This window comes from Scyliorhinus torazame, chromosome 1 (genome assembly GCF_047496885.1).
Source record: "Scyliorhinus torazame isolate Kashiwa2021f chromosome 1, sScyTor2.1, whole genome shotgun sequence".
Classification (NCBI taxonomy): Eukaryota; Metazoa; Chordata; class Chondrichthyes; order Carcharhiniformes; family Scyliorhinidae; genus Scyliorhinus; species Scyliorhinus torazame.
In genome coordinates, this window is record NC_092707.1 from 415759863 (window position 1) to 415775029 (window position 15167).

General features: G+C 52.3%; 1 protein-coding gene across 3 annotated transcripts in view; it reads left to right on the forward strand.

Annotated features, from left to right (window-relative positions):
• Positions 1-15167, forward strand: part of ptk2ba (protein tyrosine kinase 2 beta, a) — a 505509-nt gene that overhangs the window by 246651 nt on the left and 243691 nt on the right. For all 3 annotated transcript variants that reach the window (XM_072515254.1, XM_072515246.1, XM_072515261.1), the window contains exons 8-10: positions 7425-7565; positions 9353-9424; positions 13572-13676. In XM_072515254.1, coding sequence (XP_072371355.1) covers positions 7425-7565; positions 9353-9424; positions 13572-13676 — 318 coding nt within the window. The remainder of the gene's footprint in view (positions 1-7424; positions 7566-9352; positions 9425-13571; positions 13677-15167) is intronic.

Consider the following 15167-nt stretch of genomic DNA (forward strand, 5'->3'; position numbering starts at 1 on the left):
TCAATGCAATGTCTCAGTTTCCTCTTCACTAACAATACTTCTGAAGTAAATGTGGACGTTCATTGCTGTCCTCCACTGCTGTAATCCCCTGCTGTACTCCGCTGGTGGACTCCACTGGTGTACTGCACTGGTGTACTCCCCTGCTGTACTCCACTGGTGTACTCCACTGGGGTACTCCGCTGCTGTACTGCACTGCTGTACTCCACTGCTGTACTCCACTGGTGTACTCCGCTGCTGTACTCCACTGGTGTACTCCCCTGCTGTATTCCACTGGTGTACTCCACTGGTGTACTCCGCTGCTGTACTCCCCTGCTGTACTCCACTGGTGTACTCCACTGGTGTACTCCACTGCTGTACTCCACTGGTGTACTCCGCTGCTGTACTCCACTGCTGTACTCCACTGGTGTACTCCACTGGTGTACTCCGCTGCTGTACTCCACTGCTGTACTCCACGAGTGTACTCCGCTGCTGTACTCCCCTGCTGTACTCCACTGGTGTACTGCACTGGTGTACCCCACTGCTGTAGTCCACTGGTGTACTCCCCTGCTGCACTCCACTGGTGTACTCCACTGGTGTACTCCACTGGTGTACTCCGCTGCTGTACTCCACTGGTGTACTCCCCTGCTGTACTCCACTGGTGTACTCCCGTGCTGTACTCCACTGCTGTACTCCACTGCTGTACTCCACTGGTGTACTCCACTGGTGTACTCCCCTGCTGTACTCCACTGGTGTACTCCACTGGTGTACTGCACTGGTGAACTCCACTGCTGTACTCCGCTGCTGTACTCCACTGGTATACTCCCGTGCTGTACTCCACTGCTGTACTCCCGTGCTGTACTCCACTGCTGTACTCCACTGGTTTACTCCACTGCTGTACTCCGCTGCTGTACTCCACTGGTGTACTCCCCTGCTGTACTCCACTGGTGTACTCCACTGGTGTACTCCCCTGCTCTACTCCCCTGCTGTACTCCACTGGTGTACTCCACTGGTGTACTCCACTGGTGTACTCCCCTGCTGTACTCCACTGGTGTACTCCACTGGTGTACTCCCCTGCTGTACTCCACTGCTGTACTCCCCTGGTGTACTCCCCTGGTGTACTCCACTGGTGTACTCCCCTGCTGTACTCCGCTGGTGTACTCCACTGGTGTACTCCACTGGTGTACTCCACCGCTGTACTCCACTGCTGTACTCCACTGCTGTACTCCCCTGCTGTACTCCACTGGTTACTACACTGGTGTACTCCACTGCTGTACTCCACTGGTTACTAAACTGGTGTACTCTGCTGCTGTACTCCACTGGTGTACTTCCCTGCTGTACTCCCCTGCTGTACTCCACTGCTGTACTCCACTGGTTACTACACTGGTGTGCTCCACTGCTGTATTCCACTGCTGTACTCCACTGGTTACTAAACTGGTGTACTCTGCTGCTGTACTCCACTGGTGTACTTCCCTGCTGTACTCCACTGGTTACTACACTGGTGTACTCCACTGGCGTACTCCACTGCTGTACTCCCCTGCGTACTCCACTGGTTGCTACACTGCTGTACTCCACTGGTGTACTCCACTTCTGTACTCCCCTGCTGTACTCCACTGGTGTACTACACTGCTGTACTCCACTGGTTTACACCACTGGTGTACTCCGCTGCTGTACTCCACTGGTGTACTCCACTGGTGTACTCCACTGGTGTACTCCACTGGTGTACTCCACTGGTGTACTCCCCTGCTGTACTCCACTGGTGTACTCCACTGGTGTACTCCACTGGTGTACTCCACTGGTATATTCCACTGCTGTACTCCCCTGCTGTACTCCACTGGTGTACTCCGCTGCTGTACTCCGCTGCTGTACTCCCCTGCTGTACTCCACTGCTGTACTCCCCTGCTGTACTCCACTGGTGTACTCCCGTGCTGTACTCCACTGCTGTACTCCACTGCTGTACTCCACTGGTGTACTCCACTGGTGTACTCCCCTGCTGTACTCCACTGGTGTACTCCACTGGTGTACTGCACTGGTGAACTCCACTGCTGTACTCCGCTGCTGTACTCCACTGGTATACTCCCGTGCTGAACTCCACTGCTGTACTCCCGTGCTGTACTCCACTGGTGTACTCCACTGCTGTACTCCACTGGTTTACTCCACTGCTGTACTCCGCTGCTGTACTCCACTGGTGTACTCCCCTGCTGTACTCCACTGGTGTACTCCACTGGTGTACTCCCCTGCTCTACTCCCCTGCTGTACTCCACTGGTGTACTCCACTGGTGTACTCCCCTGCTGTACTCCACTGGTGTACTCCACTGCTGTACTCCCGTGCTGTACTCCACTGGTGTACTCCACTGCTGTACTCCACTGGTTTACTCCACTGCTGTACTCCGCTGCTGTACTCCACTGGTGTACTCCCCTGCTGTACTCCACTGGTGTACTCCACTGGTGTACTCCCCTGCTCTACTCCCCTGCTGTACTCCACTGGTGTACTCCACTGGTGTACTCCCCTGCTGTACTCCACTGGTGTACTCCACTGGTGTACTCCCCTGCTGTACTCCACTGCTGTACTCCCCTGGTGTACTCCCCTGGTGTACTCCACTGGTGTACTCCCCTGCTGTACTCCGCTGGTGTACTCCACTGGTGTACTCCACTGGTGTACTCCACCGCTGTACTCCACTGCTGTACTCCACTGCTGTACTCCCCTGCTGTACTCCACTGGTTACTACACTGGTGTACTCCACTGCTGTACTCCACTGGTTACTAAACTGGTGTACTCTGCTGCTGTACTCCACTGGTGTACTTCCCTGCTGTACTCCCCTGCTGTACTCCACTGCTGTACTCCACTGGTTACTACACTGGTGTACTCCACTGCTGTATTCCACTGCTGTACTCCACTGGTTACTAAACTGGTGTACTCTGCTGCTGTACTCCACTGGTGTACTTCCCTGCTGTACTCCACTGGTTACTACACTGGTGTACTCCACTGGCGTACTCCACTGCTGTACTCCCCTGCGTTCTCCACTGGTTGCTACACTGCTGTACTCCACTGGTGTACTCCACTGCTGTACTCCCCTGCTGTACTCCACTGGTGTACTACACTGCTGTACTCCACTGGTTTACACCACTGGTGTACTCCGCTGCTGTACTCCACTGGTGTACTCCACTGGTGTACTCCACTGGTGTACTCCACTGGTGTACTCCACTGGTGTACTCCCCTGCTGTACTCCACTGATGTACTCCACTGGTGTACTCCACTGGTGTACTCCACTGGTATACTCCACTGCTGTACTCCCCTGCTGTACTCCACTGGTGTACTCCACTGGTGTACTCCACTGCTGTACTCCACTGGTGTACTACACTGGTGTACTGCACTGGTATACTCTGCTGCTGTACTCCACTGGTGTACTCCGCTGCTGTACTCCACTGGTGTACTACACTGGTGTACTCCGCTGCTGTACTCCACTGCTGTACTCCCCTGCTGTACTCTGCTGCTGTACTCCACTGGTGTACTCCGCTGCTGTACTCCGCTGCTGTACTCCCCTGCTGTACTCCACTGCTGTACTCCCCTGCTGTACCCCACTGCTGTACTCCGCTGCTGTACTCCACTGCTGTACTCCACTGGTGTACTCCACTGCTGTACTCCCCTGCTGTACTCCACTGGTGTACTCCACTGCTGTACTCCACTGGTGTACTCCCCTGCTGTACTCCCCTGCTGTACTACACTGCTGTACTCCCCTGCTGTACTCCACTGGTGCACTCCACTGGTGTACTACACTGCTGTACTCCACTGGTTTACATCACTGGTGTACTCCGCTGCTGTACTCCACTGGTGTACTCCACTGCTGTACTCCCCTGCTGTACTCCACTGCTGTACTCCACTGCTGTACTCCACTGGTGTACTCCCCTGCTGTACTCCACTGGTGTACTCCCCTGCTGTACTCCACTGGTGTACTCCACTGCTGTACTCCACTGCTGTACTCCCCTGCTGTACTCCACTGGTGTACTCCCCTGCTGTACTCTGCTGCTGTACTCCACTGGTGTACTCCACTGCTGTACTCCACTGCTGTACTCCCCTGCTGTACTCCACTGGTGTACTCCCCTGCTGTACTCCACTGGTGTACTCCCCTGCTGTACTCCACTGGTGTACTCCACTGGTGTACTCCACTGGTGTACTCCACTGGTATACTCCACTGGTGTACTCCACTGCTGTACTCCACTGGGGTACTCCACTGGTGTACTCCACTGCTGTACTCCACTGCTGTACTCCCCTGCTGTACTCCACTGGTGTACTCCCCTGCTGTACTCCGCTGCTGTACTCCGCTGCTGTACCTCCCTGGTGTACTCCCCTGCTGTACTCCACTGCTGTACTCCCCTGCTGTACTCCACTGGTTACTACACTGGTGTACTCCACTGGTGTACTCCACTGGTGTACTCCACTGGTGTACTCCACTGGTGTACTCCACTGGTGTACTCCACTGCTCTACTCCCCTGCTGTACTCCACTGCTGTACTCCACTGCTGTACTCCGCTGGTGTACTCCACTGATGTCCCCCGCTGGCATATTCCACTGGTGTAGACCAAGGCATTGATTAAGAAGGGGAGCATACAATTTGAAAGTAAACTAGAGGTGAACATAAAAACTGACTGTCAGGGCAGCAATGGGTTAGCCCTGCTGCCTCACGGCGCTGAGGTCCCAGGTTCAATCCTGGCTCTAAGTCACTGTCCGTGTAGCGTTTGCACATTCTCCCCGTGTCTGCGTGGGTGTCGCCCCCACAACACAAAGATGTGCAGGGTAGGTGGATTGGCCACGCTAAATTGCCCCTTAATTGGAAAAAATGAATTGGGTACTCAAAATTTTAAATAAAGTAATAAATAAAAACTAATTGTAAAAGTTTCTATATGTATGTAAAGAGGAAAAGATTGATAAAAACTAATGTCGGCCCCTAACAGTGAGAAACTGGGGACTTCATAACAGGGAACAAAGAAATGGCTGAGGAACTAAATTCGGACTTTGCTCCTGTCTTCACAAAGGAAGAGATTTCAGTGAGGAGCTGATAGAAATTAATATCAATAAAGAAATGGTTTTGGGGAAATGAATGGGATTGAAGGCGGACAAATCTCTATAATCTTCATCCCAGAGTACTTCAGGAAGTGACACTAGAAATAATAGATCCATTGGTGGTCATTTTTCAAAATTATTTGGGCTCTGTTGTTGCTACAGATTGGCAGGCAGTGAATGTAACTCCGCTATTCAAAAAGGGACGGAGAGGGAAAACGGGGAACTACAGACCAGTGAGCCTAACGTCAGTACGAGGGAAGTTGCTGGAGTCCATTATCAAGGGTTTCATAGCACAGTATTTGGAAAGCAGTGGTGTAATCACACAAAGTCAGCATGGAAAATCATGCTGGACAAATCTACTGGAATTCTTTGAAGATGTAACTAGTATGAGTTGCCCAGGGAGAACCAGTGGATGTGGTTTATTTACTTACTTTCAGAAGGCTTTCAACAAGGTCTCACATAGCAGGTTAATATGTAAAGTTAAAGCGTCTTGAGATGAATAGAAAGCTGGTTAGCAGACAGGAAGCAGAACGTTAGAATAAATGGGTCTTTTTCCGATTGGCAAACAGTGACTAGTGGGGTACCGCAGGGATCTGTGCTGGGACCCCAACTGTTCACATTAGAGATGAATGATTTGGACGAGGGAACTAAATGTATGATCTCCAAATTTGCAGATGGTACAAAGTTGGGTGGGAGGCTGAGCTGTGAGGAGGATACAGAGATGCAGCAGGGGGATTTGGACAGGCTGAGTGAGTGGGCACATGCATGGCAGATGCAGTATAATGTGGATAAATGTGAGGTTATCCACTTCAGTAGCAAAAATAGGAAGGCAGATTATTATTTGAATGGGTGTAAACTGAGAGAGGCGGATACTCAGCGAGACCTTGGTGTCCTCGTGCACCAGTTACTGCAAGTGAAATATGAAAATGAAAATCGCTTATTGCCACAAGTAGGCTTCAATTATGTTACTGTGAAAAGCCCCTAGTCGCCACATTCCGGCGCCTGTTCGGGGAGGCTCGTACGGGAATTGAACCCGCGCTGCTGGCCTGCCTTGGTCTGCTTTCAAAGCCAGCTATTTAGCCCACTGTGCTAGACCAGCCCTCACTGTGTTAAAACAGCGCAGGTACAGCAAGCAGTAAAGGAGGCAAATGCTATGTAGGGCTTCATAGTGACGGGATTTGAGTATGGGAATAGGGATGTTTTACTGCAATTGTACAGGGCATTGGTGATGCCACAGCTGCTGTTTTAGTGTATTTATCTGAGGAAGGATGTCCTTGCTATGGAGAGAGAACAGCGAAGGTTTACCAGGCTGATTCCTGGGGTGGTGGGGCTGTCTAATGGGGACAGCACCTTCCAAACCCACGACCTCTACCATCTAGAAGGACAAGAGCAGCAGATACCTGGGAACCCCACCAGCTGGAGGTTCCCCTCCGAGTCACTCACCACCCCGACTGGGAAATATATCGGCCGTTCCTTCACTGTCACTGGGGCAACAGCCTGGAATTCCCTCCCTAACAGCACAGTGGGTGTACCTACACCTCAGGGTCTGCAGCGATTCAGGAAGGCAGCTCACCCCCACCTTCTGATGGGCAATAAATGGGGGCCTAACCAGCAACCCCCACATCCTGTGAATGAATTTCCATACCTGAGAGATTAAGTCATTTAGGATTATATTGAAATGCGTCTGAGTGCAAATTCGACGGGGCATCCCCCACTGAAGCCTGAAATAAAAGCGGAGTGCCGTTAGATAGCGCCGGGAATGACCCCTCTAATCTCATCCAGAACGGACTGGTTTTATTTTTCCTGTTAGAGCGCACGGTGGCACAGTGGTTAGCACAGTTGCTTCACTGCTCCAGGGTCTCAGGTTCGGCTGGGTCACTGTCTGTGCGGAGTCTGCACGTTCTCCCCGTGTCTGCGTGGGCTTCCTCCGGGTGCTCCGGATTTCTCCCACAGTCCAAAGATGTGCGGGTTAGGTGGATTGGCCGTGCTAAATTGTCCTTAGTGTCCAAAATTGCCCTTAGTGTCCAAAAAGGTTAGATGAGGTTACTGGGTTACAGGAAAGGGTGGAAGTATGGGGGTAAGTAGGGTGATCTTTCCAAGAGCCGGTGCAGACTCAATGGGCCGAATGTAAATTCTATGATCTATTAAAGACAAAACCTTGGCAGTGCTGCACTCCCTCAGTACAACGGTGAGAATGTCACATCGAGCCAAGACTGACATAGAAAGATTAAGAAACACTACATGAAAATTATTTTTTTCAGTGTTCTGAATTACCAGTCGGGGTTTTTGGGTTTTAATATCTGGCTGGAATACTGTGAGCTGGCAGCTTGATTGACTGATTATTGAAATCAGAGATATCTCACTTTTCTGTCGCCTCCTCTTCCCAGGCCAAGCATTTACGGAAACACATCCAGCAAACCTTCCTGCAGTTTGGCCACATGAAGGAAGATGACTGCATCTGCAAGTTTTTCGAAATCCTTCGCGCCGTCAGCGACTTTCAACAAGAGCATTACAAATGTGAATTGGGCGTAAGTCAACATTTGGCTGATGTTTAATCACTTTTCTTCGAAAGCTCCCTTTGTATTGTAACCTTGTGGAAATGGGAGCATTTAGCACTTCAGTTAAAATATGACCACCTTTTCCCCCAGGTCTCGCTCTGCTCTCTGCTCATGGGTCTTACTCAGGCTGGGCGTTGTATCAAAGATGATAGTGCCACTCATTCCTGCATCACTGAAAATACACAAGGGGTTCATGTAAATACACTAAGACTAAGTAAACACTAGAGGGAGCACCAGAGACATCATGGCATGCAGACATACAGTGAATGAACACATAGAATAGAAATGAAAATGAATGAAAATCACTTATTGTCACGAGTAGGCTTCAATGAAGTTACTGTGAAAAGCCCCTAGTCGCCACATTCCGGCGCCTGTTCGGGAGGCTGGTACGGGAATTGAACCGTGCTGCTGGCCTGCCTTGGTCTGCTTTAAAAGCCAGCGATTTAGCCCAGTGTGCTAAACCAGCCCCACAAGAGGCTTAATACAGAACACGACTAATGGGCAGTCAAGACACCCAGAGGTGACACGACCACAGGGGGTCATTACACATCCATGTATAAGGACAGGGCACACATGCTCTGTCTCTTTCCACAGGCGACACTTAGAGAGTAGGACAGGGGCAGATCAAAAGCATCACACCCACCACGTGACTTAGAACAGACTGGTTAGTTAGACTGAGTTACTGCAGCAAGATTAGCAGGAGAGTCGAACTCATAGAGAACTGTGCCAATGGTTCAATAAATCACATTGAACTTACTTCAAAGTCTGGAGTATCTTTTGGTCAAAGCTGCATCGAGTTGCAGCTTGTGTTATCCCAGAGTACATAACACAACATGGCCCCTGTCCGACTCTCGATGTGGGCGTCGCTGGGTCAGCATTTATTGCCCATCACTGAGGGCATTTAAGAGTCAACCACATTGCTGTGGGTCTGGAGCCACATGTAGGCCAGACCGGGTAAGGGCGGCAGATTTCCTTCCCTGAAGGACATTAGTGAACCTGATGCGTTTCTGACAATTGACAATGGTTCCACGGTCTCCATCACTGAGACTAGACTTCAATTCCAGGTTTTTTTTTAAAATTCATTTGAATTTATATTCCACCAGCTGCCACGGTGAGATTTGAACCGGGGTCCCCGGAACATTAGCCTGGGCCCCTGGATTGCTGGTCCAGTGATGTTACCACAGTGAGAGCTGTTTGCCAACACCCTTACTGTGCACCCCTCCCTCTCCGCCAATTCACCCTCTTCCACTTCTGGCCTCCTTTACCATGGCTCTCCTCAGCCAAGGCTGTGGACAAATATTGATGTCGGATTTGTCAACAAATGTGGTAAATCGATAATTCAGTAGCATTGTGACATTGGAAAATCACCAGAAACTTAAACCCAGCTTCAGCCATTACTCAATACTTTCTGTCTCTCTCTCTCCCTTTAATTCTCCCTTTCCCTCTCGTCTTTTTCTTCCTATCCCTTCTGTGCCTCTCCCTCACTCTCTCTATCTCTCCCTCTCTCTCCCTCTCCCCCCCGCCCCTCCTTCATTCCTTCTCTCACCCTTTCACTCTCTATTATATGTTTGGGAAGTTTGTACTGCCTTTTGAACAATGTGTGCTGACAGATTGTCCCTCTGTACACCATTCTCCATTCTGATGACTTCCAGTGCCCCAAACTTTCTTGTGAAATGTTTGCATTGTTGTAAAGTTGTACTAAATCCTGAGCAGCTCTCCGGAGCCTCTCTCTGATGATCCTGCTCTTTGTCTTTTAGCAAGGATGGACAATAACAGTCGAACTGGTTATTGGAAGTCATGGAATTGGCCAGGTGATGAATAAAGATGGAGTAAGTACATCAGACTGAATCGTTACCATGACAATCTCAGTTGGTGTTGCAATGGGACAGGAAGATCCAAGAATGGAACCCTGGTTCGAAAGAACGTAACTTTGGGCAGGTCACGTGGAATGCTAATGCTAGATTGCCCCTTAGTGTCCAAAGATGCAATGGTTAGGTGTTGTTCCGGGGTTACAGGGGTAGGGAGGGGGGAGTGGGTGGAGGTAGGGGGCTATATCGGAGGGTGGGTGCAGACTCAATGGGCGCGATTCACCACTCCCACGCCGGTTGGGAGAATCGCCTGGGCCGGCAAAATTTCCGGGGACGCCGGTCCGACTTCCTCCCGCGATTCTCCCGAGCGGCGGGAACGGCCCGGTCGAGTTTCACGGGCCGCAGGCCGGAGAATCGCCGGAGACACCCAAATTGGCGATTCTCCGGCACCCCCACTATTCTGAGGCCCGGATGGGCCGAGCGGCCAGGCCAAAACAGCGGGTTCCCCCCGGCGCCGTCCACACCTGGTCGCTCCCGTCGTGAGCGGTGCGTGAACGCTGGGGGGCGGCCTGTGGGGGGACGAGGGGTGATCCTGCACCGGGCTTTACCTGGAATGTGGTGTGGCCCGCGATCGGTGCCCACCGATCGTCGAGCCGTCGTCTCGGAAGGAGGATCTCCTTCCTTCCGCGGCCCCGCAAGATCCGTCCCCCATCTTCTTGCGGGGCGGACTTAGAGTGGACGGCAACCCGCGCATGCGTGGATGACGCCCGTTATGCGGCGCCGGCCGCGTCATCTATGCGGCGCCGCTTTTGCGCGGGCGACAAGACCTGGCGCGGGTAGATGACGCGGCCCCGATACTGGCCCATTGTCAGGGCCTGAATCGGTCGGGACCGGGGCCGTTCCGCGCCGTCGTGAACCTCGACGGCCTTCACGACGGCGCGGCCACTTCGGCGTGGGAGTGGAGAATCCCGGCCATGCTGTTAGGCAAATTGGACATTAGGAATTCTCCCTCAGTGCATCCGAACAGGCGCCGGAATGTGGCGACATGGGGATTTTCACAGTAACCTCATTGCAGTGTTAATGTGAGCCTACTTGTGACAATAAATGTTATTATTATATTACATTAAAGCTATCTTGAAAACATTAAATCAGTCACAAGGTCCTGGAGCATCTGTTATTAACTAACAATTAGAAGCTGTATGAGGTTGAAATGAGCATCAGCTGGGCCCTACATTGCAAAACAAAATGGTCATGGTGAAAGAATGGGCCGAATGTCCTCCTTCTGCACTGGAGGGATTCTCTGATTCGCTGATTCTCTGATTCCCTGATTCTCTGATTCACTGATTCTCTGATTCCCTGATTCCCTGATTCTCTGATTCTCTGATTCCTTTATTCTCTGATTCTCTGATTCCCTGATTCTCTGATTCTCTGATTCTCTGATTTCCTGATTCTCTGGTTCCCTGATTCCCTGATTCTCTGATTCTCTGATTCCCTGATTCCCTGATTCTCTGATTTCCTGATTCACTGATTCTCTGATTCTCTGATTCCCTGATTCTCTGATTCCCTGATTCCCTGATTCTCTGATTCTCTGATTCTCTGATTCCCTGATTCTCTGATTCTCTGATTTCCTGATTCTCTGATTCCCTGATTCCCTGATTCTCTGATTCCCTGATTCTCTGATTCCCTGATTCTCTGATTCTCTGATTCCCTGATTCACTGATTCTATGATTCTCTGATTCTCTGATTCCCTGATTCTCTGATTCTCTGATTTCCTGATTCTCTGATTCTCTGATTCCCTGATTCCCTGATTCTCTGATTCCCTGATTCTCTGATTCTCTGATTCCCTGATTCCCTGATTCTCTGATTCTCTGATTCCCTGATTCTCTGATTCCCTGATTCCCTGATTCTCTGATTCTCTGAGTGTCCTGGGCGGGATTCTCTCACACCAGGGCCGGGCCAGAGAAACGCCGGGACCAGCGCGAATCGCACCACGCCGCCGATCCGCCGGTCGGGGGCCGCTCTCCTGGCGATCTCGGGCTGGAATGTGCCGAGCGGTCACGCAAGAAAAGCCTAGTCCCGCAGGCGCCATCCACACCTGCTCTTACCCGGCAGAACCTAGGCATGGATCCATCTGGGGGTGGCCTTGCGGGGGGGGGGGGGGTCCGACCCCAAGGGGGGGGGCCTCCGCTGTGGTCTGGCCCACGATCGGGGCCTACCGATCGGCGGGCCTGCCTCCTGGGCTGGGGGCCTCTTTTGTTCCGCTCCGGCCCCTGTGGCTCCACGCCGTGTTGCGTCGGGGTCGGCACGGAGAAGGGAGACACTGCGCTTGTGCACACCCGCGGTGCCCATCTGACCCCGGGACCGGCAGCTGGAGCGGCCTGGGTCGCTCCAGTGCCGCGCTGGCCTCCTGTAGGGGTCAGAATCGCTGCTCCTGAGGCCGTGTTGACGCCGTCGAGAAACCCGATGGTATTTACGACAGCGTCAACACTTAGCCTCCGGATCAGAGAATCCCGCCCAGGGGGCGTTTCCCGACGGTGTCAACGTGGCCTCCGGATCAGAGAATCCCGCCCAGGGGGCGTTTCCCGACGGTGTCAACGTGGCCTCCGGATCAGAGAATCCCGCCCAGGGGGCGTTTCCCGACGGTGTCAACGTGGCCTCAGGATCAGCAATTCTGAAATTAAATGAAAATCACTTATTGCCACAAGTCGGCTTCAAATGAAGTGACTGTGAAAAGCCCCTAGTCGCCACATTCCGGCACCTGTTCGGGGGGGGGGGGGGCTGGTACGGGAATCGAACCGTGCTGCTGGCCTGCCTTGGTCTGCTTTCAAAGCCAGCGATTTAGCCCTGTGCTAAACCAGCCCCAGGCCTATACAGGGGGCCAGCACGGCACTAGAGCAACGCACGCCGCTCCAGCTGCTGATCCCAGCGCCAACAGGGCGCGGCGGGGTCCGCGCATGCGCGATGTCTCCCTTCTCCGCACCGGCCCTGACGCAACAGGCGCGGGGCTACAGGGGCCGGCCAGAGAGGCCGGCCCGCCGATCGGTGGGTCCCGATCGCGGGCCAGGCCACAACGGAGGCCCCCCCCCCCGGGGATGGACCCCACTCACACTCCACAGGCCGCCCCCGGACCATTCCACAACGGAGGCCCCCGCCCCCCCCCCCCCCGGGGTCGGACCCCACTCCCCCTCCACAGGCCGCCCCCAGCCATTCCACGACGAGATCCCGCCGGCTCAGAGCAGGTTTGAACGGCGGCAGCGGGACTGGGATTTTTGTTACGGCCGCTCGGCCCATCCCGGGCCAAGAATCACCGGGGGGCCCCCTAGAGCGGCCCCGGCCCGATTCTCCGCAGAATCGCGTCCCGACGGCGCCGGGGCGCGATTCACGCCAGTCGCGGGGATTCTCCAGCCCGGTCCCGGCTGAGAGAATCCCGCCCCCTTTCTCTCAAAGTTTTATAAAGTTTCCTGGTGTATTGTTGACAGGTTTTCATAGTTTGAATAATATAATAATAATAATCTTTATTGTCACAAGTAGGCTGACAGAAACACTGCAATGAAGTTACTGTGAAAAGCCCCTAGTCGCCACACTCCGGCGCCTGTCCGGGTACACTGAGGGAGAATTCAGAATGTCCAACTCACCAACAACACGTCTTTCAGGACTTGTGGGAGGAAACCGGAGCACCCGGAGGAAACCCACGCACACACGGGGAGGACGTGCAGACTCCGCACAGACAGTGACCCAAGCCGGGAATCGAACCTGGGACCCTGGTGCTGTGAAGCAGCAGTGCTAACCACTGTGCTACCGTGCCGCCCCCAACATGCCCCAATAAACCAACATGCTCTGGTTTTATCCCATTGTGTAAAGTTGGGCCTGGGTGCTCGCTGCCTTGTCTCCATTTATGTTACCCTGTCCGCTCGGCATCTCAATCAGCAGCTGCAGATATCTCCTGACATCTGCAGACAATGATTCTCCCATCAGCAAGCAAAGCCCAGGGGCAGCGCCGGGAAGATCCGAGGCTGTTTAATCCGTACCGGAGACATCCGAGACTGACTGGATGGAGAAGGAAGGGGCCTATCCCACGCTTCGAATAAGATTTAGTTCTGAGTATTCCTCCTCAGTTTCACAGAATGAAAGTAAATTAAATCTACTTTTATTTTTCAATCCTGAACAGCCTATCAGCTTGGCAGAATTCAACCAAATTAAAGCGATTAACTTTACCCATTCAGAGGGTGATTCGAAAGCTTCACTTCAACTGGACATTGAAGGGGCGCCTCAGGTAGAATTATTTCAGCATCAATAAAGAAATGACCGACACACAGTGTTGATTATTCTGTTAATCTCTGTGTTCATTGATCAATCCTGACGTGTTGGGTGCGGTATCTGTGACTCAGATTTTCCTGATCTCTCTTGTTGAATTGTCTGTTCTGCATAAACTCACTCCTGTTGGATCAGTGTTCATTATGATCGTGGGTTGTCCGAAAGTGATGTCGGATAGCTGTGTTTTCCATTAGCATCTCAACCACGATGGAAAGAGGCTTCTGCACATTAACATTTCCAACATTAGGAAACGACAGTGTACCTTGGAAATCGACACAAGGGTAGGGAACAGGGAAGAGATTGAAATGTTGTCCAAAGGGAAAATGTTCGAAGCTATTCTTAACAAAGTTATGTCAGGGCACTTGGAAACATTCAAGGAAATCAGGCAGAGTCAACATGGTTAGCACTGTTGCTTCACCGCTCCAGGGTCCCAGGTTCGATTCCGGCTTGGGTCACTGTCTGTGCGGAGCTGCACTTCCTCCCCGTGTGTGCGTCAGTTTCCTCCGGATGCTCCGGTTTCCTCCCACAGTCCAAAGACGTGCAGGTTAGGTGGATTGGCCGCGCTAAATTGCCCTTAGTGTCCAAATATAAGGTTAGGTGGGGTCACGAGGATAGGGTGGAGATGTGGGGATAAGGTGGAGGTATGTTCTTAGGTAGGGTGCTCTGTCCAAGGGCCGGTGCAGACTCGATGGGCCGAATGGTCTCCTTCTGCACTGTAAATTCTATGATTCTACGGTTTTTCAAAAGGGAAATCATGTTTATGTAACTTACAGGAATTTGTTGAGGAAGAAAGAAGTGCGGTGGATAAAGGCGAGCTGGTGGATGTACTAGATTTAGGTTTCCAGGAGTTATTTGATAAGGTGCCACATCACAGGCTATTGAGGAAAATAAAAGCTCGCGGTGTAAGGGGGAACATACTGGAATGGATTGAAGATTGGCGAGCTGGCAGGAAACCGAGTTGGCAGAAATGGACCTTTGTCAGATTGCCAGGATATAACGAGAAGTGTGTCACAGGGATCAGTGCTGGGGACTCAACTGTTTATAATTTATATAAATGACCTGGATGAAGGGATTGAAGTGATGAATCATAGGAATCATAGAATGTACAGTGCAGAAGGAGGCCATTCGGCCCATCGAGTCTGCACCGGCTCTTGGAAAGAGCACCCCAACCAAAGTCAACAGCTCCACCCTATCCCCATAACCCCATAACCCAGTAACCCCACCCAACACTAAGGGCAATTTTGGACACTAAGGGCAATTTATCACGGCCAATCCACCTAACCTGCACATCTTTGGACCGTGGGAGGAAACCGGAGCACCCGGAGGAAACCCACGCACACACGGGGAGGACGTGCAGACTCCGCACAGACAGTGACCCAAGCCGGAATCGAACCTGGGACCCTGGAGCTGTGAAGCAATTGTGCGATCCACAAGGTTACTGTGCTGCCCC